Here is a 21,024-nt window from a genome sequence, read left to right on the forward strand (position 1 = left end):
GAAGTCGGTGTTGACCATGACTTACTCTAAAGAAGTCGGACATGAGATTAGCTGGCAGATAAACACTCACTCAAATGAGTAACCGCCCCTAAAATCTCTCTAACTGCTTCATCAAGCCATATCTTAACCTCCCTAAGATAAAAGGACGGTTAACACCCAAAAGATACGGCACTACTCCAACGGTGGTTATTGGCTCACCACTATAAATACGCTGACACCCCTCAGGTATCTCTAAGTCCCAATACTCTCTAGACCTGCTCACACCCTTGCTAACTTAGGCATCGGAGTGTCTTTGCAGGTACCACCCCCTTCTCCTCATACGAGCAAGTCGGACGGAGGCCCCCGAAGTGCAGACCCACTCGAAGGCTCCCTCTTTCAAGCGATTGGGCCAATCAACACCATCCAATCCATTAATCTCCGGTTACCCTCCGTAACAGTATTATTATGATATCAGTCAGGATTTGGTAAATCTTTTAATTTCTAATGATTGGTGTACAAAAATTAATTTAAGGTTAAACTACTATAAATACGTCTGAATTATTTTCTCGCTAACAAAAATACTTTCAAATTATGTTATTAATAAAAATGTTCTCAAATTATTTAAAAACGTGACAACTATTAATCTGTGAACTGAAATATTCTTCATCATTGGGCAAAAAAAGTGGCAAACAGAACTTCTTATGTGAAAAGTCAAAAGTGAAATTCTAGCATTGGTAAATGAGTCACGTTACGTTTTTTCTATTAACAGATCACAATTAGGTTTTGTCAACGCAAAGATAATTCAAATACATTATTAGTATTTTATCCTTAACTTAATAAATCCTATTTCATGATCCACATACACGATGAATATGTACTACCTCTATGGTCGATTTGGTAGCTAACATGAACAGAATCAGGGTCATTTGTCATTTAAAAAAAGGTTTCCAAAGTTAGTTGACACCTTAAATTCTTCGCTTATTTTGTGTGGTAAATATTGGCTTCTTATCTCACCAAAACTAAGGGAAACTTCTCGTCTTTATCTATTTTTATAAGAATTGCGTATCATATTTTCAACAAGATCGTTAAATGAGTTGATAAAATTTGAACACACGACCTTACATGTTATGAGTTCAATTTTAGCATCATAATTATAATTTAGAAAGCACCTATACATGGAGTTGGCAGAGTCGGAAGCAAACGGCACCTATTACCGCTATACGGGACTTAAAATTTATGAAAGGTCATGCCACTTCGTGTAAGGGAGTAGGAATTTTGAAGCCTGCTATGCTTTATCTATATCTGCCATTTATATAAACCATAGCCAAATGCCATAAATTTAATCCGAGTATAATCGCATTCTCTTCATAGTTTAAACTTATGGTAGAACAAAATGGTAACTGCTAATATCCATCTCATAATTTCACATATTTGAATGGCAAGTTTGTGCTGTTAGTTGTTACACAGCATTTTCCATTTTGTCTTCAACGTTCACATTCTTTCTCTAAAAGTATGCCAGTTCAGCAAGGCTTTCACCAAGTAAACAGGGACGAGGGGGAAACATTCTTGTATTCTACAAACAATAAGCTACAATTGTGACACAGATCTGAGAGCAGTTTGCATGCGTGAATCAAGCAGTCATGCATATCATCCGAACAACAAAATGAAATACTATGTTAAACAAGTCCCCTGTCTCTGTCATGACAAATGCAACTGCCTTCATTCCTTTGGCCTCATTCGGCATCACCACTATCCCCTTTCTCGGGTGACTCCCCATTATCAGATTTGACTTTACCAGATGGCTCCCCTTCCACCTTCCTTTTCTTGTTCTTCTCACTTTCCTTTTCTTTTGACACTGCTGCTTTCTTCCCAGCATTCTTCTTCCTGAAGTCTGTTAGGTCATGAAGAACAAGTGTTACGATCATCAATAGGCCATACCGACACAGTATATTAGTCAAATCAAACAGTTACATATATTTTGTTGAAAGTGTATCAATTTCTAATTTAAAACATCAATTTTTTCTTTGTATTTTTCAACAACTGACTTGCTGTACTGCTAATATCCAATCTTATATACTCATTGTGAATGAATCAATGAACAACCTCTCCTCTCGCTCCGCTTTGACCTGAGTTTTTGCTTTTACTCAAATTTCACCAAATAGCAGATCAAGCTAGTTTAGCATAATGGTAAAGAACAGACTAATTAACAACACGGGATTGGGACATAACAACCCGTGCTCACAATTTAACATGACAGAGTAATGTGCACTGATCTCAACGATCCATAATAATGAAAATATGATAAAAGAAAAGGATCCTGATAATATCAAATATGATATGTATTCATGTTGAATGGGAGCATGACGATATTTTGAACAAAAGCACCCCAATAACCTTGCAGAAGATTTTGAACAACTAAAGCTTTATTATCATGGCAAGTCTACATTCTGAAGAAAAGGTCCCCTCATGTTTTGCTCTGGACAATTTGATAACCAACCTTCAAGAGAAGCTTTAAGAGGGCGGATAAACTCAGAGAAGTCAGTTTCTTCAAGAGCTTTGAAAATATCATCAGCATTGACTATCTGCCTCTTTGACTCCTTACAAATGTCATTAGCTCTGCATCACCACATCATATAAAAGCAATTTTGTTGTGTCTAAGTGTGTGTATATTCTTTTTTTAAGGCCTAAACAAAAGTCCGCTCAATTAGAATCCAAAATCTTATCCCGGCTACTACTAATCAAGTAAAATTTCATTAGCAGAACTAAAATTTAACATGTTTATCACAATAAAATGGAGACAACTAAAATTTCATTAGGGTACCAGAAAGGTGGTTTCAAAAATAGGGTAAAAATGTAAGAAATTTACGTTGCGGAAATGTAGTGGATAAAGATCCTGGCGCTTTCAGAGAATGCAAGAAGTGCGTCTTTGTTGACGGATATGTCTCCGTCTTCGGAGCATCGGGATAGCTTATCCTTCACGATGCGGCGCACGATAGTCCTGGGAAGCTCTTCCGCCTCCGGCACCGCTTTCGCCTCCTCCGCCATTCTCTTCTTTCTCTTGCAAGCGATATGCTCACTACGGCAGTTTCACTGTACTTATTCGATTTTTGGTGTGCAACTAGGGTTTTTCTTTTCTTTTCTTTCCTGTGTTTAATTTATAGAGTAATTGATCAAATTAGTTCTTTTACATAGTTGCTAATTGATTATTAATATGATAAATTTATAAAATTATATTAAATTAATTTTAAATTGAGATATTCCAATGTTTTAAGTATTTTTTTAATTATGTTTTGATTTAATCTAATTTCACAAACTTATCATGTTAATAGTCAATTAGAACTTATGTGTATTGCAATATCATTTAACATATCACATGGACAAATTTTGATACTGTCAACAAAAAATAACGCAATTTTTGAAGAACGAATTTGATTTAAAAAAAACTGTTGATGACTAATTTAGATATCACCTGATATTTTAGAGACGACTTTAATCATTTTACCCTTAATTTTATGGAATTGTTCCTTACCCGCCATAGGTTAACAACATACTTTGCGCTTTCGATATATTGTGGCATTACTGTTCTTTTACAATAAAATAACCAATTGGGTGTTAAAGTGCTCAACTCACTCGTCTGCTTAAATAAGCATTGGGAGTTCGAATCTCGTCTTGTGCATACAGTAACCCATTGATTAACAATAGACTCTTAAATAAAACTCAGATATTCAACAAATTAGTTCGGCAACAAAAAATTACTATTCAATCCGCAAGATGATTGAATCAAATAGAATCTGATCCGCACTCTAATAGAATCGGATCGCTATATATCACATTTGTATCCGTGAATCTGCTGCACACACATTAATTTCACAAATCACAAAGAACCCTAATTTTATCCCCTTTCAGTTTTGGAGTTATGCCTTCAATTCTCACCCTGAAGAATGGACAAAAGTACACATGAATTTTTACACAATAGACAGATGTATACTCTATTTTTTTAATGAGTCATATGTATACACCAATATCAAGTTCGTTGGTCATTTCTACCTTTCTGTTGTCTGAGTAACATTTTCGGCCGTAGTTGTTGCCAGGTGGCACCTTATTTGCTATAATAACACTGTGCATTATGTGACGTGGCTCTTTTGATAACATTGTAACAAATAATTGTTAAATTATTGAATTTACTAAATTAGAATAAAAAAATAATTATAAGTTATGACATCTCTTCATTCTCTTCCCTTCCCTGTCAACTCCAAACACACTAAACCTAATTGCTAGTACTCTTCAATTCTTGATTAATCCCATCAATTGTCTGCGCTTCTTCATTTCTTCTTCCACCATCTATATACTTTTTTCTACATATTTTCATTTGATTTTTTCACTCTGCTCCTGAATCTGAATTCCCAAATCTTTTCCAGTATCAACAATTTCGTCAGTCCAAATGAAATAATCACACCACAATTCAACTTTCAACATTCTTGAATCTGAAGATAATTTTAACCTTTTCACATAAGATTCATAACATTTATCATCATAAATATAACAAAAAATCACATACCTTTCATATCAAACAACAAAGAAACAATCTTCTTGGGTTTCACTTTGTCGCGGACTCGAGCATTACTGTATCAAGTCTATGCAGACAGTTACTGTTGTTATAGTCGAACTTCTTCTTATTCTTCAGTGCAGCAGAAGAGCCAACATAAAGTATGTTCTTTTTTTGTTGAGATTGTGACATTTTGGTAACTTAGGGTTTACAAATCTCTATTATGAGAGATGCGAAAAAAGTTTAGAGAGAGGGTTTCTTTTTAATCTCATAGAATAAAGACCGTGAAAAAAGAGAATGAAGAATTTTTTGTTCATTCTTTGCTAGGGTTCTGTTTAAAGTAGAGAGGGAAGGGAAGAGAATGAAGAGAGCTTGTGGCTTGTAAATCTTTTTCTTTTTATTATAATTTAACAAATTCAATAGCTTGACAATTATTTTTCACTGAGGCAACGGAAAGGTAAAAGTGACTGATAGACTTTATATTGGTCTATACACATGACTTATTAAAAAAATAGAGTGTACATGTGTCCACCATGTAAAAAGTTCTGTGTACTTTTGTCCATTCTTCCATTCTCACCCACTCCCTCTCCTTCGCGTTTGTCCTCTCTTCCTTGTGTTTGCCCTCTCTTCACTGGTTCTGTACTTCATTCATCGTTCCTCCTTTCTTTTGCGTTTGTCCTCTTGCCATTGTATTGTTTTATCGTCCTTCGTTCTCTCCACATATCTGTTGTTCGTTATCGTCATTACAGTGCTTTGTCCCTCAGCTCAGATGACTCTATTAATTGTCATTGTCATTCTGCTTTAGTTGCCGATCTACTTTTGTAATTCTGCTTCGCTTTTAGAATTTTGCTTCTACTTCACTTTTTAACAGTTTTACATTTGCTTCATTTGACGCTTTGAAAAGATATTTAAAAAAAAGATAAATGTCACAAAATTTGTTTGTGTTCTTTAATTTCTTAGGTTGTGCCTCTCTTTTCATTGATTTCTTTTTACATTTAGATTTTATTAGGGTTTGGTTCTAGTAAAAATATTGACCTTTTTAAAAATTTTTAATTTTAAAAATAATTTTTTGGTTGGGTATATTTGATATCTGATTTTATGTGCAAATGTGCAAATTGGATCGAATTCAAATCTTAAAAAAAAAAAAGAAAAAAAACAAATATTAAACCCGATTTGATTATTTTGGTGTGAAACAAATAGAGATTTTGCTCATATCAGATCTGATTCGTAAATATTTTTATGTAAATTTTTCTAAAATTGATTTAAATTCGGTATAACTGAATTTATGTGTTCCCATTTATAAATATGAGAGACTTATTTATTATTAAATTTACTAAAAACATATTTTTCTTTCAAATAAAAAATCGAGGATATATTTTTTCTTTTTTCTTCTAATTCATGAGTAAAGAATTTTTAGTGCGCATGCTTCTTTTTCTTCTTTGTGTTACACACTTCTTACTAACTTACGCTCTTGTTATTTCTTATTTTTCCTCACCTTTTATAAAATTTTTGTTTTAGTTTTGGTAGGTTAAATTCTTTTTGTTTGTGTTTTAATCTATGTTGTTAATTTGTTCCATTAAATAATGAAATGTACCATATTAATATTTGACTTCTAACGTATTAAGCAAACAACAAATACTATACAAAAGAAAATAAATTCATTATAATACAAACTCAAATCTTAAATTTGCTCGCAAGTGCGTAATGCGTGTAAATCCGTTTGGTGGTGGTGTTTGGAGGATTGTGGTGGGTTGTGAATGTGATCGGCGCGGGAGTGCATAGCAGTGTTGGATGAAAGAAATGATGTGGTGCAGCAGTTGGTGACTTGGTGGTAGTGTTCCTTTACCTGCAAGCCACGATGGCGCTCTGCAATTCTTCTCTCTTCATTTAGTACTGTATATCCGACTTGACTACACTTGCGTTTTATAACATTTAAAATATGGAAAAATGAAACTAAAATAAGATAACTGAGTCGGCCTGGCCCAAACAAACAAGGCCCAAAAGACCTAATAATCATTTTGGAGGTTCCTCTCCTTCCTCTCGTCCTGCGATCTTCTTTCCACCGTATAGTCATCGCAGCCATGGAAAACTGTCAACAACATCATCACCACCACCTCCAAAACCAAGACACTTCATCAGCATCACCTCCCATCACCGGCACATGCTGCAAGTGCGGCGGCCCTACTACCTTCCCCCCTCCCCCGCCAGGGGCAAGAACTTCATTGGCTTCGTCGTCGCACTCTCCGAATCTATTCGCGGTCACAAGATCTCCGACCCCTGCCCCGAGTCCCACACCCTAACCGCCATCGTCTCCATTTTAGAAACCCTAACCCAATGGGTCGATGAGATCCCTCCCGTTCAGCAGTCCGCAAGATACGGCAACATCGCCTACAGAACCTGGCACCAGAAGATGTCCGATTCCGCCGAATCCCTTATGCTCCGATTCCTCCCGGAGAATCTCAAATCGGCGACGATCGAGATCGTGCCCTATTTCACTGACAGCTTCGGGAACTCGAGCCGAATCGACTATGGAACTGGCCATGAGACGAATTTCGCGGCTTGGCTGTATTGCCTGGCCAGATTAGGGTTAATAAGTGAAGAGGATTACCAGGCTGTGATTTCTAGGGTATTTGTGAAGTACCTTGAGTTGATGAGGAAGCTTCAATTGGTGTATTGCCTGGAACCAGCTGGATCACATGGTGTGTGGGGTCTTGATGATTATCACTTTTTGCCATTCATATTTGGTTCTTCTCAGTTGATTGATCACAGGTACATGAAGCCGAAATCGATTCACAATCAGGACATACTGGAGAACTTCTCCAATGAATACCTATACCTCGGTTGCATTGCCTTCGTGAAGAAGGTGAAGAAGGGTCTCTTCGCGGAGCACTCCCCCATGCTGGATGATATCAGCGTGGTGCCCAATTGGAACAAGGTCAACAGTGGTTTGCTCAAGATGTACAAGGCTGAGGTCTTGGAGAAGGTTCCCATCATGCAGCATTTCCTCTTTGGATCACTCATTAAGTGGTATGTCTCGGCATCTTGATTCTTGTATGCTTTGCTGTCACCACCATACTGCTTAATTATGTAATGAGATTTGTCTGCAATGCTTGTTGCATGATTGATCATTATAATTAGTATCGGACATGATTGTCTGGTGTTGCATCTGTAAGCCAACTCCTGAATGTCTCACTCCATGGACTATATAGATCCTGGGAAAAGGGTGGAGGTTGTTTAGGATTAGCAGAGGTGCTTGAATTGTTTCCAAACTCTGTGAAAGTAAATTTGTTTTTGTTTTGTACCAGGGAGTAATTCATGGGTTCTCTCTCTTCCAACGGCTTGTGCTTGGATTCAGCTTGGCTGTGAGACCAAGATATAATCCAGTTTGATCATATCACTGGTGTAGGAAGTCATTACGGGGAATCATATCTCACAGCAGTTTAGTTCATTGATCTTTTTTTTTTGTTTCGGTGTTGAAGTGCTGGTTCACTGTTGACTGTTATTCTGGATGCACGCATTAGTGAAAGTAAATAATGGGTAGTTTTTATTCATCTAATATAGAGATATATAGTATATGAGGAGAATGTTTGCCCACATCACGTTTAATGATTCTGTGCATGCAAGTTTCTATATGATCTAGACATCGCATGCTTGCTGATGGTTTGGAGTCCTAATTTTGTAGGATTGAATTTCATGTATAAACAAGTTTAACAGCTTAAACAAAATATATAATCAATTTTCTTTATTCCAAATTATCAAACTATTTCATTTTAATGTTTTCAAAGTTTCTTTTGTACATGAATAATTTGACTTGATCATTCATGTTAAAATATTCTTAGTTATTAACACTAATTCACTCTGAAAATTGTGCTATATATGCATTCGGTAATATTCTTCAATTATAGTAGAAGAATTGGTGAAAAGTATTAGAACTGGTAGAGTTTTCTATTGCATTAGCATATAGGATCACCGGGTGGCCGTCCCTTTGTTTGGAGGGATAGAAAGACGAGATGAGAAAATGGGAGGAACTGCCATTGGGCAGTTTTATTTGGTATCAAATATTCCCAACAGCAGCCCAGGAGTATTCAGGAATCATATGGGAACTTGGCTGAAAGGTTTTGCTCTTCGCATTGGCAAGGGGCATGCTATCACAGAATCCAGAGCAATCCTTGAGGGCTTAAAAATTGCATGGGAAACTGAACACTATAACCTCATAATAGAATCAGACTCTAAATCCAGAGCAATCCTTGGGCGTGCATTGCCGGTTCATCGTCTCTCCTTCAAGCGCTGGAAACTGGTTTTGTCACCAATTTTCGATCAAAGTAGTTGCATAACACACAAAGCCCTTCGCCAAGCGCTGTGGAGACTGCACATTGGTGCTTGGAGGAGAGTTGAATGATGAGAGGCAGTTTGGGAGTGTGAGAGTTTCGGAGAGAACATTCGGATCTTGTAGTGACCCGTCTAGGTTTGGTGGTTTGAGTCTCAAAATTCGATTACATAGAATCTTTAACATATAAAATGCAAGATAATTCTAGATTTCTTTTGTTTAAAAAATCTACACAAAAAGTGTTGCAACATTATTTGAAAGCCTATTTTTTTCTTTGAATAAATCTGAATCCTTTTCAAATCTGAAGATATTTCAATGAATAGAATATTATTTTCGATGTATCTTCAAATTTGAACCGACAAAATTCTTTATTTTGGTATGCACAGTTGCATATAGCTCCAGCACCCGAGACTTGTATAACTCAAGCTCGAAAGAAAGGAAGCAAGAAGAAATAGCAGGTGTGGATGGAAGATGGGGAAGAACAAAGATGGAAAACGAAGAGAGATAGGAAATGAAATGAATGGAAGGGAAACGGGTAGTGAAAAGCGGATGGAAGGATGAGGGAGGCCACCGCTGCCTTGATTGGTATGGTGGCGGCAGCCCTCCAAAGGGTTCTGCTTTCCTTTGGTGCACAGAGAGAAAGAGAGAGGGACAGAAACTTCCTTCGAAGGAGGGTTTGGTGAGTGCCTAGTTAGGACAGTTAAAGTCCATCCAACCTTTATTTTAGGCAGATTAGACGAATGTAAAATGACAAATGCTTTGGATTTAAATCGTTTAAAGCGATCAAATACATAAATTGTCTAAGTACACATGCGAGAATTGTATGTAATTGGAAGCAGGATATGGAATGAATCGCTACCGTTTTGAAGTGGATTTCTTTCTTTCCACTCTTGTACTTGCTTTCACATTTCATACCTCAGGTGTTAAAAAAAATGTTCCTATGATTAATGGGCAATCCAAGCATCTATCACTGGGAGCCATTTGATGTATTCATAGTGCCAGCTTGACCTTTTCTTTTGTGTTGATCTACCGACCAAATGGCTCCACAATGGTGTAGAATTTGCAGCATTTAACATTATCGACAAAGTTTATACACATATAACTGATGACAGAGTCTATTTTGAGGATAAATAGAAGGGATCAATTATATCATTCATAAGCATAGAAAAGGATACCGATTTAACACACAACATAATCAAAGTGTTAAAAGACATTGGCGCCTTGGTGGTATTCGACAAGGAGATATGGATCACATATCTTTTACCAATATTAAAAAAATTTAGCCACCTAGTCCGAATTTATCCTACGACGTTAAAACTATATTTTACCGATTAATCATATTATTCTGCGGTCCTCGTAGAGTGTGATAGATGTTTATTTTTCTAATTGAAGTATTAGTAAAATAACATAATAAATAAATCTTAATACGTAGAATACGAAAGGCATAGAGCAGAAGCAGAAGCATCAAAGAGGCTTAGCGCGAGGAGCTTTCTACTATCTTCAGGACCAATCTGAAATCGATGACACTCCCAGACTTCCACCTGCAGATGAAGTGGAAGAGGCTGATGATGAAAACCATAGCGAAGAAGAAGAAGAAGAAGAAGAAAGGATGAAAAATCATGAACACCTATCTGATGATATGCCTTCGAAATTCCACCTTTACCAACAATCTGTGCAGGTTTGTTTTCCTATCTTCCAAAAATATCCTCTTTGTCAAACGGGTCTAGCTTGGTTTGGTTGGTTATTGTGTTGAAATGAAACATGGAATGCTACAACATTTGAACTTGTTAAGTGTGAGAGCGTGTTTTTTTTCTTAGCGCTTCTGAGCTAGCTTAATAGATGATGGCTTATTGTGAATTGCGTTGTTTTGATGCAGTCTCCCAAAGGAGACATAAGTTATATGCAAAAATTCTTTCTCATGTACGTGGGTGGAAGGATGCCCCTCCATCTTCAAGAAGATTTCTGTGGCACTGCCTTGCTTAGGTATATTGAGGTTCTTGTAATTTCTTTTGTTTGGTTAATGACTCTTTAGATTGATTTTTTTTTTCTTTTTTCATTTTGACATTTGATGAAATAGGTACATATTTTGGTAGGTTTTCTTACGTATTTAAGCATGTGCCTAGTTTACACTTTTATAATTTATGTTGATATAAGATGCATTTTGGTTTTTAAGAGATATGGTGGTTTTCTAGTGTGGACGGGTTCATCATTCCTCAGGATGTTTCAGTTTTAAGCATTTAATTGCTGCTTCGGTTACGTTTCAACAAATCTACTTACCAGGCACTGATTTATGTTTGACAGTACGGAATGGCTCCGCAGTGATCCAAGAAGAACAGCAGTAGGACTGGACTTGGATGTGGAGGCACTTCATTGGTGCATGGAAAACAACATACCTAAAGTTGGGGCTGATGGCTTTTCTAGAATATCCCTCTATCATGGGAATGTCCTACAACCTCTTCAGTCTAAACTTGTGAAAATGGATCCGCAGGAGCAGTTAAGGAACACTTCACTGACTGAGGATGCTGCGAATTTGCAGGCTGGTTTGCTGGAATCTGACCTTCAAACAGGATCTGCTTCCGAAGATGCTGAGTCAAACAAGAGAGGCTTTCCACCTAGAAGAGATATTGTGTGTGCTTTTAACTACAGCTGCTGCTGTCTTCATAAACGAGCAGATCTGGTTTTGTATTTCAAGCATGCTCACGATGCCTTGTCTGCTAAAGGTGGAATCTTTGTCATGGATTTGTATGGGGGTACATCTTCAGAGAACAAGCTGAGGCTTCAGAGGAGATTTCCTAATTTCACGGTACAAATTTCTTGATATAAACTTGTTTTGAGGAGCTATAACCATTTAACCTATTGGGCAAGACTATTGAGGTTTTTGCAATGAATGTCATCATATATGCAATTAGTGCATGAAAGTATGTATATTACAATTATTATTGGATTTCTGCTTTGACTATCAAATAATAAAGTTAGCAACCAATGTGCAGTATGTCTGGGAGCAAGCTGAATTTGACATCATTCAGCGTAAAACAAGGATTAGCCTCCATTTTCATCTGAATAAGCAACAAAGAAAACTTCGCCATGCATTTTCGTACAGCTGGAGGCTGTAAGTTGTTTTCTTTTTTAATTTTTTCTCAAGTTCATTGAGGAAAATTGTTAATATTGAGATCCGTAGATCAAAATTTGTATGTCAATATTTATATTTTATATTTCTGAAATTCTAACAAAAGAGTGGTGTGCTTCAGGTGGACATTGCCTGAGGTCAAGGATTGCTTGGAAGAAGCTGGATTTCGATATGTTCACTTTTGGATAAGAGAGATGCCTGACACCACAGAAATTGTAAGAACAGAGGGACTTGGTGCTGGGAAGGATATAAAATATGAAGAGGCAACCAATTTTCAGCAACAAGATTCTTGGAATGCTTACATAGTTGGTGTTGCATAGCTTCATCTTAAAAGATTTAGTTTCTGATGTATGGATTTTGTCATAAATGAGACAGGTATGGCGTGTAGTCAGTTTCATTGCTTGTAACCTTTAGTTTATTTGGTATCCGATTTAGCTCAAAATTATGAAGCGTAACAAACAATTTCTATGTTACAAGTTACAACACTATCAAAGTTCGTGTGAAATTTCATCACTTTATGGATCTCTTGCCTTCAGGGTAATTTCTTGATTTAATGTATATCAATCGTGAGAAAAAAACTGACCACCAAAACTAATAATAAGACAAAGTCTATGTATTCTAATACATGTTGGAAATTGCAGATGGTACATCTTTTTACTCAACATTAGCAAAATTTCAGTAAAACATCGAGTTCAACGATAGCCCTAGAAAGAAAGAATTAACTGAGACTAAAGATATACCCTTTCTTGTGGTCCATATAATATCTCAACTACTGCAGCATGTACACTAGACATAAAATTGCCTCTCATAGCAGTGATGTGTTTACATAAAAGAAAAACTGAATCTTCAAGAAAAGGTTCTTGCAGTCAATTAGACGGTTTTGAAAGTACTTTCTTGATAGCACTAGAATATGTCTGGTGTTGATATTGGAGGGTATCATCCAAGAGCTTATCAAGAGGTGTCTTCGGCTTCCAACCTAATGAATCCCAAAAAAATACACATTAAGATGAAGGTTGAAATTCTGAAGAAAAATAGCATAGGATGAATAGAAATCATTGAATACCAAGCTGCCTGGTGATGATTGTCATGTCAGGAATGCGCCTATCACTGTCGTCATAGCCTTTACCATAGAATTCCTCTGAGCTCACATCCAGAGTTGATAGGCTAGAAGAAGGTACACCGGCCACCTTTGCATAAACCTTCGCCCGGAAATACAAAAATGAGCAAAAGCTTTTATTTCCTTAGACAGGAATAAACTAACTAATGCATGTGTTAAAACTCACCTGTATCATAAGCTCAGCTAGTTCCTTCACGGATACTTCATTATCTGGGTTTCCCACATTGAATATCTGTCCGTTTGCTCTTTCAGGATTATCCTGTGACAAGTTGACATTACACATTATCTGAAGCTCATGGCAACTCATAAAGTCGGGTTGAGATTTACTCCTGAGCTTACAATCATTAACAGAACAGCCTCAATAGCATCCTTGATGTAGAGAAAGGTTCGCTGTGATCTTCCGCCATCAACAAGTTTGAGTGGCTCACCACGAAGGAGGTTCTGGAAGAAGTTTTAAGAAAATCAGATGTGTATCAAAATCATGAAAGACATTTACTAGAAACAGAACCAGGTAGCTGATGTTACATTACTGAAGCAAGCTAGAACTCTGGGGACACCATCACATGGTCCATCCACACCAGGAATGAAGTCCATTCTTGGGCCAATCCAGTTGTAGGGTCTCACAATTGTGAACTTGAGGCCATTCTCCGCATGCTCAGCTATAGTTTTGCACAGCAATATAATTAAGTTAACAAAGGAAATAAAATCTAATTATAGCTTATCATAAAAGAGAAAAAGTAGATTCTTTACCATATATTAGCCTATCGGTCATTTGCTTTGCACAGGCATAAGACCATCTCTGCTTCTCTACTGGACCAAATATACAAGGACTGACGTCTTCCTTTAGCATATAGTATTTAGGATCCTGCAGCATGAAAAAAAGTAAGGGTAAAATACATGGGTACCAGCGTCATATAACCTAAATCCTCGTGGAAGATTAGTGTATAAATTTTACAAATAGAAAGGTGCTATTAGGGGTAGTAAATGAAAACAAAGAAGTGTCCTAATTGAACAACATCAATTTCTGGCATTCATCATTATGAAGATGGATTGGTTACCTTGCGAAACTCTTCAGGGAGAAAGCTACCTATGGTTTTGCCATAAACCTCGCAGGTAGAGAAATGGATTAAACGCTTGTTGTTCTCAGTACAATACTTAATCTGCATTACATGAAGAATTAGCGTGTTTAGGTTATTCAAGATAAGGCAATTGAAGAAAGATGTACTCACCACTGGAATAGCATCGATGAAATTGCTGAAGATGGTATCCAAGGGGCGCGTGTTGTAATCGGCGGGAGTGCAAATTGCGGCAAGGTTGATTGTCTACAAAAGGAAAAACAATGATCAAAACGTGGCATTGCTTCTTCTTTTGATGTGATCTTGTGTTGTGTGAAATACAAGTGGAAATTACGAGATCGGAAGCTTTGATGAGGGTTTCGAGGCGCGAATCGTTCTTGATGTTCATGTGGTGGAACTCAATGCGGCTGGACCACGGGTTCGACTCCCTCAACAGGTGGTTGATCTTCTCGGAGGAGACGTCCACCACCACCGCCTTGTGTGACGTCTCTGCCATCAGCTTCTCGCACAGATGAGATCCGATGAACCCTCCTCCCCCGATCATGCATATTGACATCGCCGCCACTGGCTTTCCGTCCAGGTCCACTCGCTGCGCCATTAGTTTGAATTTTTCTGCGCGTGTGTGTGAGAGAGAGAGAGAGGGGAAAGAGAGGAAAGGAAGAGAAGAGAAGAGGGTGTGGCAGTTATAACTGGTTTTCGAAAGAGGGGAAGAACAGAGAAAGCGGTTGCAATCTCGTAATTTTACAGTTATTGTTCCGCGCTTTGGCGGGCAAGCGTTCAACTTGTTTCCTATTTGATATACCACTTTAACCAAATAAATATATTATTTTGAAGGTAAATCAATTTAGTCAAAGTGATGGTGATTTTATAATAAAATAACTATCATTGATCATATTATTTAAAATACTTAAACTTTATATTAACTATCTGCAAAATAATCGTTAAATGCAAGTGTATCTCAAAATATATATATCCACTTAAATTCTTGATTTATTTAGAAACAAAACTTTTTTCTTATTGTTGAATCGATAAAGGAAACCAAAAACAAACTATTAGCTCGGGTATTTGCCATTTATGCGTATTGAGGGTTGTTTAGTTCCCGTCCGTTTGGTTTAGTTTTTGTTTCATGATTATCTATTATTAGGTCCAGTTAGTTGCTTACCCAAACCTTTGGCTATTTCCTTTCCAATTTCTTCATTTGCGCACAACAAGTTGGCCTTTTAAAATCTCAGATTTTCCATCCCCACCTCCCACGCCCAAAGTGGAAAGGAAAATCCAAGATTTTACAAATTGATTGATTTCTCTCTCCCTTTTCCCTTCCCCCCCGGTCGAGATCAGAAAGAAACAGCTCTTTCTTTGATGGCGGAAGAACACAGGTGCCAAGCTCCACGCCTCTGCGTAAATAATTGTGGATTCTTTGGAAGCCCGACCACAAACGGCCTCTGCTCCAAGTGCTATCGCAATCTCCAGCTTAAGGAGCAGCAGTCTTCCTCTGCCAAATTGGTCCTCAACCAAACCCTGCAGGTTCCTCCGGCAGCAGAACCTATTTCTACTCCTTCAGCATCAACATCATCATCTTGTACGGAGGAGGTTGATCGTCCTTGCAGCGCAGCAGTGATGGAGGAGAAGGTGGCAGCGAATCGGTGTGCAAGATGCAGGAGGCGTGTGGGGCTTACGGGGTTCAAGTGCAGGTGTGGGTTGACGTTGTGTGGGTCCCATCGGCACCCAGAACAACACTCATGCCACTTCGATTTCAAGGGATTCGGGAGGGAGCAAATCGCAAAGGCAAACCCTCTAATCAAGGCCGACAAGCTTAATAAGATTTGAATCTTATATGCTGTGACTCATTATTCTGTAAATTAAACTTAATATAACAAACTATCCCTCCATTCAAATATTCTTTTCTTTTTTATTTTCTTAAATACTTGCCACCCTCCACCTTCCTTTTCAAATTAATTTACATTTCTTTAGTTTAAATTGTCAATATAAGTAACTAAGTTTATATACATGTAGCATGGCTATAATTAATTCAACCATAATATATATTAACAACACTTATAAAATATGTTTATATCTTTTTGCATAATCTGTTTTTTGCTATTACGATTTACATGTTATGTATATTCATTTGTAATCTACGAATGCATGTAGGATTTTATATGAGAATTTGTAAAATTCTGTTCGCTATAGCAAATTATATAAAATAGGCATAGGAACAAAAGGTAACGAATTTAAAAATATTGCATTTATATAATTTTAATTTCTATTTATTCTAAATATGTGAATTGCTCTCATTTGTATAATCTATATAATTCAAATCCTTAATCAACTATATCTAGTCATCTACAGTGGTTGCACGTGACTTGATCACTATAGTATTTATTGTCTTGGAACTTCTGTTATTTATGTTGACGATACGCATGACATCAAGCGAGCAATTTAAAGACCAGGACTAGTACCAATTACCCAAAGAGATTGGCATTAAGAATTTTCTAGTGAAGCCTGTGGTATGAATGTATGATACCCTGGAACACCTAGAAAGTTTTGATAACATTATTGTTACGGTGGGTAACCGGAGATTGACTGAATGGATGGCGTTGGTTGGCCCAAATGTGTGAAGGAGGAGGTATCCGTAGGAGTATACGGCTCGGGAGACTCCGTCCGACTTGTGTTCGTGAGTGAATGGGGGGTGGTACCTGCAAAGACACTCCGATGCCTAAGTTAGCAAGGATGTGAGCAGGTCTAGAGAGTATTGGGCTTAGAGATACCTGAGGGGTGTCAGTGTATTTATAGTGGTGAGCCAATAACCACCGTTGGAGTAGTGTCGTATCTTTAGGGTGTTAACCGCCCCATTATCTTGGGGAGGTTAAGATATGGCTTTATGAAGTGGTTAGAGAGATTTTAGGGGCGGTTACTCATTTGAATGAGTGTTTATCTGCCAGCTAATCTCACGTCCGACTTCTTTAGAGCAAGTCGTGGTTGATACCGACTTCTTATGCGGAGATCGGTACTTAGCTAGGCTTAACCCTTCAGATTAGGCCTTTTATTTGGACCTGGGCCTTTGTCATTGGGCCAGGGTATGAACAGTGCCCCTACTTGAGCCCAAAGTCTCTTTAGAGCTTGGGTTCAAGTATATGCCCCTTAGCATGTTTATAAATACTTTCCCTCTCTTTCATTTTTCCGTTTCTGCAATCTTTCAAACTTCTTCTTTCCTTGCTCGTGCTGCCTTCTTGTGCTCGAAGATTTCTGCTTTTTCCAACCTTCACCTTTTGGATAAAGGTTAGCTTTACTTCTTTCACGTCATGCCTTATGTTTGCATGCTTTGTTTTGTGGGTGGATAGGTTGGTCTGTAGGTTTTGGCTTCGTATCCCCTCTCTTTAGGGACCGTGTTTTTTGATTTTCTTTTTCCTTTTCCTTTTTGTAGGTTTCTGTCACCTTTTATATAAAGAAAAAATGGCTTCTGTAGATGTTCTTTCTCAGTGGGTTGATGTCACGGTCCTTGGGGAGGAACCCTTGGTCGACGCTGAGTTTATCACTCATCTTCGTACTCATCACAGGCTTTGTACTTCAGAGGAGGACGAGCCAAAATATGAGTTGATAACCCCGGGTCCGGAAGACCGGGTTTGTTTTGGGAGAGTCAATGAGGCGGCCCCTCATTTTTTCTTTATGTATGAATGTATGATCACCCGTTTGGGTGTTTTTCTTCCTTTTTTAGATTTTGAAATATCTGTTTTGCACCACTGTCGAGTTGCCCCTACTCAACTTCACCCCAATTCTTGGGGTTTTCTGAAGATTTATCAATTTGTTAGTCACGATTTGGACTTTCCGACCTCTTTGAGGATTTTCTTCTTTCTTTTTCATATGACTAAGCCCTTTAGTGGGCTAAACAACAAACAGCAATGGGTATCCTTCCGAGCCATACAAGGTCGGAGGATTTTCACCCTTTTTGACGAATCCTTCCATGACTTCAAAAACTATTTTTTCAAAGTGCAAGCTGTAGAGGGTCACCACCCCTTTTTCCTGGATGAGCATTCTTCCCCTCGCTTTCCCCTTTATTGGCTGGAGGCCTCCCCTTGTGAAAAGTATGGTCTAGATGACCTGGACGAGGTGGAGGCGGCCATTGTGGGGTTTTTCCGAGAAGCGTGGGGGAGGGCCCCATACTTGGACACTAGGAAAATCCTCCAGGGGACGCCGACCTTTGTTCGGTCGCAATTAGGTAGTGAATGCATTTTCCTATTTCCGACTTGTTTCTGTCGACTTAAGGTTTGCCGACTTGTGAATTTTGATAATTATTTCTTTTGTAGATATGGCAAGGAAGAATGCTCAGGAATCTTACCAGAGAGTTCAGGAGGCTAAGGCAAAGTCTCGGGCCAGGGCCGGTGGTGCCAGGACAATCGTCTCTCCTCCTCCTCCTCCTCCTCCTCCTCCTCAGAACGTGGGGACTCCCTCTCAGCCCATTGTGATTTCTTCTTCCAGCTTGTCCCGACCACTTTCTTCTGCCCGACTTCTTCCTGAGCCAGAGAAGAAGAAGCGTAAGACTTTAGAGTCTGGCTCTTCTTTTGATGGTGGGGTTAAGGCGGATGCTCTTGCATTCGTCCGAAAGAACATCTATCCTCATATAAGTATGGATGATGTTTCTGTTCGGAACCACCTCACCATCCTGGCTGAGGAGAGTTTTCGGGTGGCGGGTGTGTGTGGCAAGCTTTTGGATATCTTCGAGAAGACTCCCCTCAGCTCTTTGGGGGCAACCTCGAAGGTTGAAGAGTTGGAGGGGAGGCTTCTTGCTTACCAGGATCATGAGAGGGAGTTGAAGGAGGAGAGAGATAAATTGAGGGAGGAGAGAGATAGCATCCGGGAGAAGGAGAGCAAACTGCGGGCCCAATGTACTATGGAGGCGAACTTGAGGAAGACAGCACAAGATAGTTACCAGAGTTTATTTCAGGATCTTGTGTTTGTGAGGAAGGATTTGCTGAATTCTCGGAATGCATACGCCGAGTTGGAGAACTCTATTGCTGATGGTGCCGAGGAGTCTTGGAGAATTTTCCTGGAGCAAGTCAGAGTTATTGCTCCCGACTTGGATCTTTCTCCTTTACATCCTGATAAAGTCGTTATTGACGGTGCTATCGTGGATCCTCCTGTCCCCGTGGTTGTTTCCGAGTCAGAATTGAAGACTCGGGGTCAGAGGATTATTGAGTCCCCTCCTCGTCCTGAAGATGCTCCGAGCTCTTCTGTTGTTCCTCCGACTTCCTCTTCAGCCTCTCTTCCTGGTCCCGGTGGCGCTCCTCCTGAATCTGGTGGTGGTGATCCTTCTACTTCTCTGAAAAAATGATTTTATGGCTATATGGGGGCTCGGCCTGTGAGTCTCCCCTTTTTTAAACTCATTTATATGTTGTTTTGTGATGTTTGAACAATTTTCTTTGGCCTTTTAAGGCCGTAAACAAAATATTTCAGTGAGTACCCTTTTTTGAATAAGGGTTTAGATTAACAAAATAAATGCCCTTTTTTGGATAAGGGTTTTAAGTTACCTTATGCATGCATGCTTTTCGATATTTTAACACCCTTATGATCTTTCTCTGAAAACCTTTTCTATTGGCTTGTCTTTGTTTTTCCGAGCCTTTTTGTTTAAGGGCTTTTATGCAGCCTTTAAACTTTTCTCAGGTTTTTCAATCTCTTTTTGCTATCCTTTATACTCAACTTTGCTTTAGTGAGTTTTTATGACTTAGGTTATTTTTGTGATGCGTTTTTCATCTACTCGGAATATTTTCGAGTTTGTTTTACTCGGGTTCTCATTTCGACTTAGGAGTCGGATTGTTCCCGAGTTTTTCACGATCAACTCATACAACCTCTTTACGCCGACTTGTACCTCGTCGTTTTATCCTGACGACCATCTAGGCCGGTTCATGGGATTTTCACGTTTTGTCGAGCTTAAGTCGGCGCGTTTCGTAGAAAGACTTAGAAAAATAAAGAAGGATATTATAAGAGATATTGTAAAGGAAAAAGATCTTTATTAATTGGGGAGGTACCTTCTTGCTACTAAGGGTTTTGATAGCCTATTTCCCTTAGCCTCTACTATGATGCCTCGTTAAAAACCCTTCTCCAGAAAAAACCCTTTTGGGAAAAAATCATGAAGTTGGGAAAAGAGTACATCAGGGAGTAGAGTTCGCTTTTAACTGTAGTACCTTTTCATATTACAAGCATGCCACTACCTTGGTAGCTCAGCGCCGTTCAGGTCGGTTACTTTATATTAACCTTTCCCTAACACTTCCTTGATTTTGTATGGTCCCTTCCAATTTGCGGCGAGCTTTCCTTCTCCTGATTTGTTGACTCCAATGTCGTTTCTGATTAGGACCAAGTCATCCGGGGCAAATGTTCTTCGAATGACTTTCTTGTTGTACTTGGTAGTCATCCTTTGTTTCAATGCCGCTTCTCTTATCTGGGCATCTTCTCGGACTTCGGGGAGCAAGTCGAGCTCCTCTTTGTGTCCCCGTACATTTCCGACCTCGTCATGTAGAATTACCCTTGGGCTTTGCTCATTGATTTCTATTGGAATCATGACTTCTATACCATAGACTAGTCGGAAAGGTGTTTCTCCTGTGGCGGATTGGGGGTTGTCCTATAAGCCCATAACACCTGAGGGAGCTCTTCAGCCCAAGCTCCCTTTGCTTCCTGTAGTCTTTTCTTTAGTCCTGCCAGTATAATTTTGTTGGCTGCCTCGGCTTGCCCATTGGCCTGTGGGTGTTCTACCGAGGTGAACTGATGTTTAATTTGCATACTGGCTACTAAGCTTCGGAAGGTAGCGTCGGTGGATTGGGTTCCATTATCCGTAGTAATGGAATAAGGTATCCCATATCT

The 21,024-nt window shown here is 38.7% G+C and overlaps 5 protein-coding genes across 5 annotated transcripts; 3 read left to right on the forward strand and 2 right to left on the reverse strand.

Annotated features, from left to right (window-relative positions):
- Window positions 1-1,376: 1,376 nt before the first annotated feature.
- On the reverse strand, window positions 1,377-3,114 carry LOC107476401 (DNA polymerase II subunit B4). Its single transcript, XM_016096203.3, has 3 exons — window positions 2,846-3,114; window positions 2,477-2,595; window positions 1,377-1,870 (listed from the first exon to the last, which is right to left on the reverse strand). Exons 1-3 carry the CDS (start codon window positions 3,022-3,024, stop codon window positions 1,713-1,715), a joined length of 456 nt encoding a protein of 151 aa, XP_015951689.1. The 5' UTR covers window positions 3,025-3,114; the 3' UTR covers window positions 1,377-1,712.
- A 3,626-nt stretch (window positions 3,115-6,740) lies between these two features.
- Window positions 6,741-8,277, forward strand: LOC107476402 (uncharacterized; the record flags this gene model as incomplete). The annotated part of the gene is given in 2 exon segments (XM_016096204.2): window positions 6,741-7,552; window positions 7,831-8,277. Coding segments are annotated over 2 exon segments (819 nt in total), but the record flags the coding sequence as incomplete, so codon positions are not given.
- A 1,095-nt stretch (window positions 8,278-9,372) lies between these two features.
- LOC107476485 (uncharacterized) lies at window positions 9,373-12,520 on the forward strand. Its single transcript, XM_016096312.3, has 6 exons — window positions 9,373-9,531; window positions 10,285-10,530; window positions 10,729-10,835; window positions 11,154-11,655; window positions 11,843-11,961; window positions 12,101-12,520. The coding sequence occupies exons 1-6, from the start codon at window positions 9,373-9,375 to the stop codon at window positions 12,297-12,299; spliced, it is 1,332 nt and encodes a 443-aa protein (XP_015951798.1). The 3' UTR covers window positions 12,300-12,520.
- On the reverse strand, window positions 12,501-14,815 carry LOC107476486 (UDP-D-apiose/UDP-D-xylose synthase 2-like). The gene is made up of 9 exons (XM_016096313.3): window positions 14,507-14,815; window positions 14,326-14,418; window positions 14,155-14,256; window positions 13,847-13,961; window positions 13,622-13,755; window positions 13,436-13,537; window positions 13,263-13,355; window positions 13,043-13,178; window positions 12,501-12,955 (listed from the first exon to the last, which is right to left on the reverse strand). Exons 1-9 carry the CDS (start codon window positions 14,768-14,770, stop codon window positions 12,846-12,848), a joined length of 1,149 nt encoding a protein of 382 aa, XP_015951799.1. The 5' UTR covers window positions 14,771-14,815; the 3' UTR covers window positions 12,501-12,845.
- Window positions 14,816-15,152: 337 nt separating this feature from the next.
- LOC107476404 (zinc finger A20 and AN1 domain-containing stress-associated protein 3) lies at window positions 15,153-16,067 on the forward strand. The gene has a single exon (XM_016096205.3). The coding sequence runs from the start codon at window positions 15,532-15,534 to the stop codon at window positions 15,997-15,999; it is 468 nt and encodes a 155-aa protein (XP_015951691.1). The 5' UTR covers window positions 15,153-15,531; the 3' UTR covers window positions 16,000-16,067.
- The last annotated feature ends 4,957 nt before the right edge of the window (window positions 16,068-21,024 follow it).

The sequence above is a fragment of the Arachis duranensis genome, chromosome 3, assembly GCF_000817695.3.
Source record: "Arachis duranensis cultivar V14167 chromosome 3, aradu.V14167.gnm2.J7QH, whole genome shotgun sequence".
NCBI lineage: Eukaryota > Viridiplantae > Streptophyta > Magnoliopsida > Fabales > Fabaceae > Arachis > Arachis duranensis.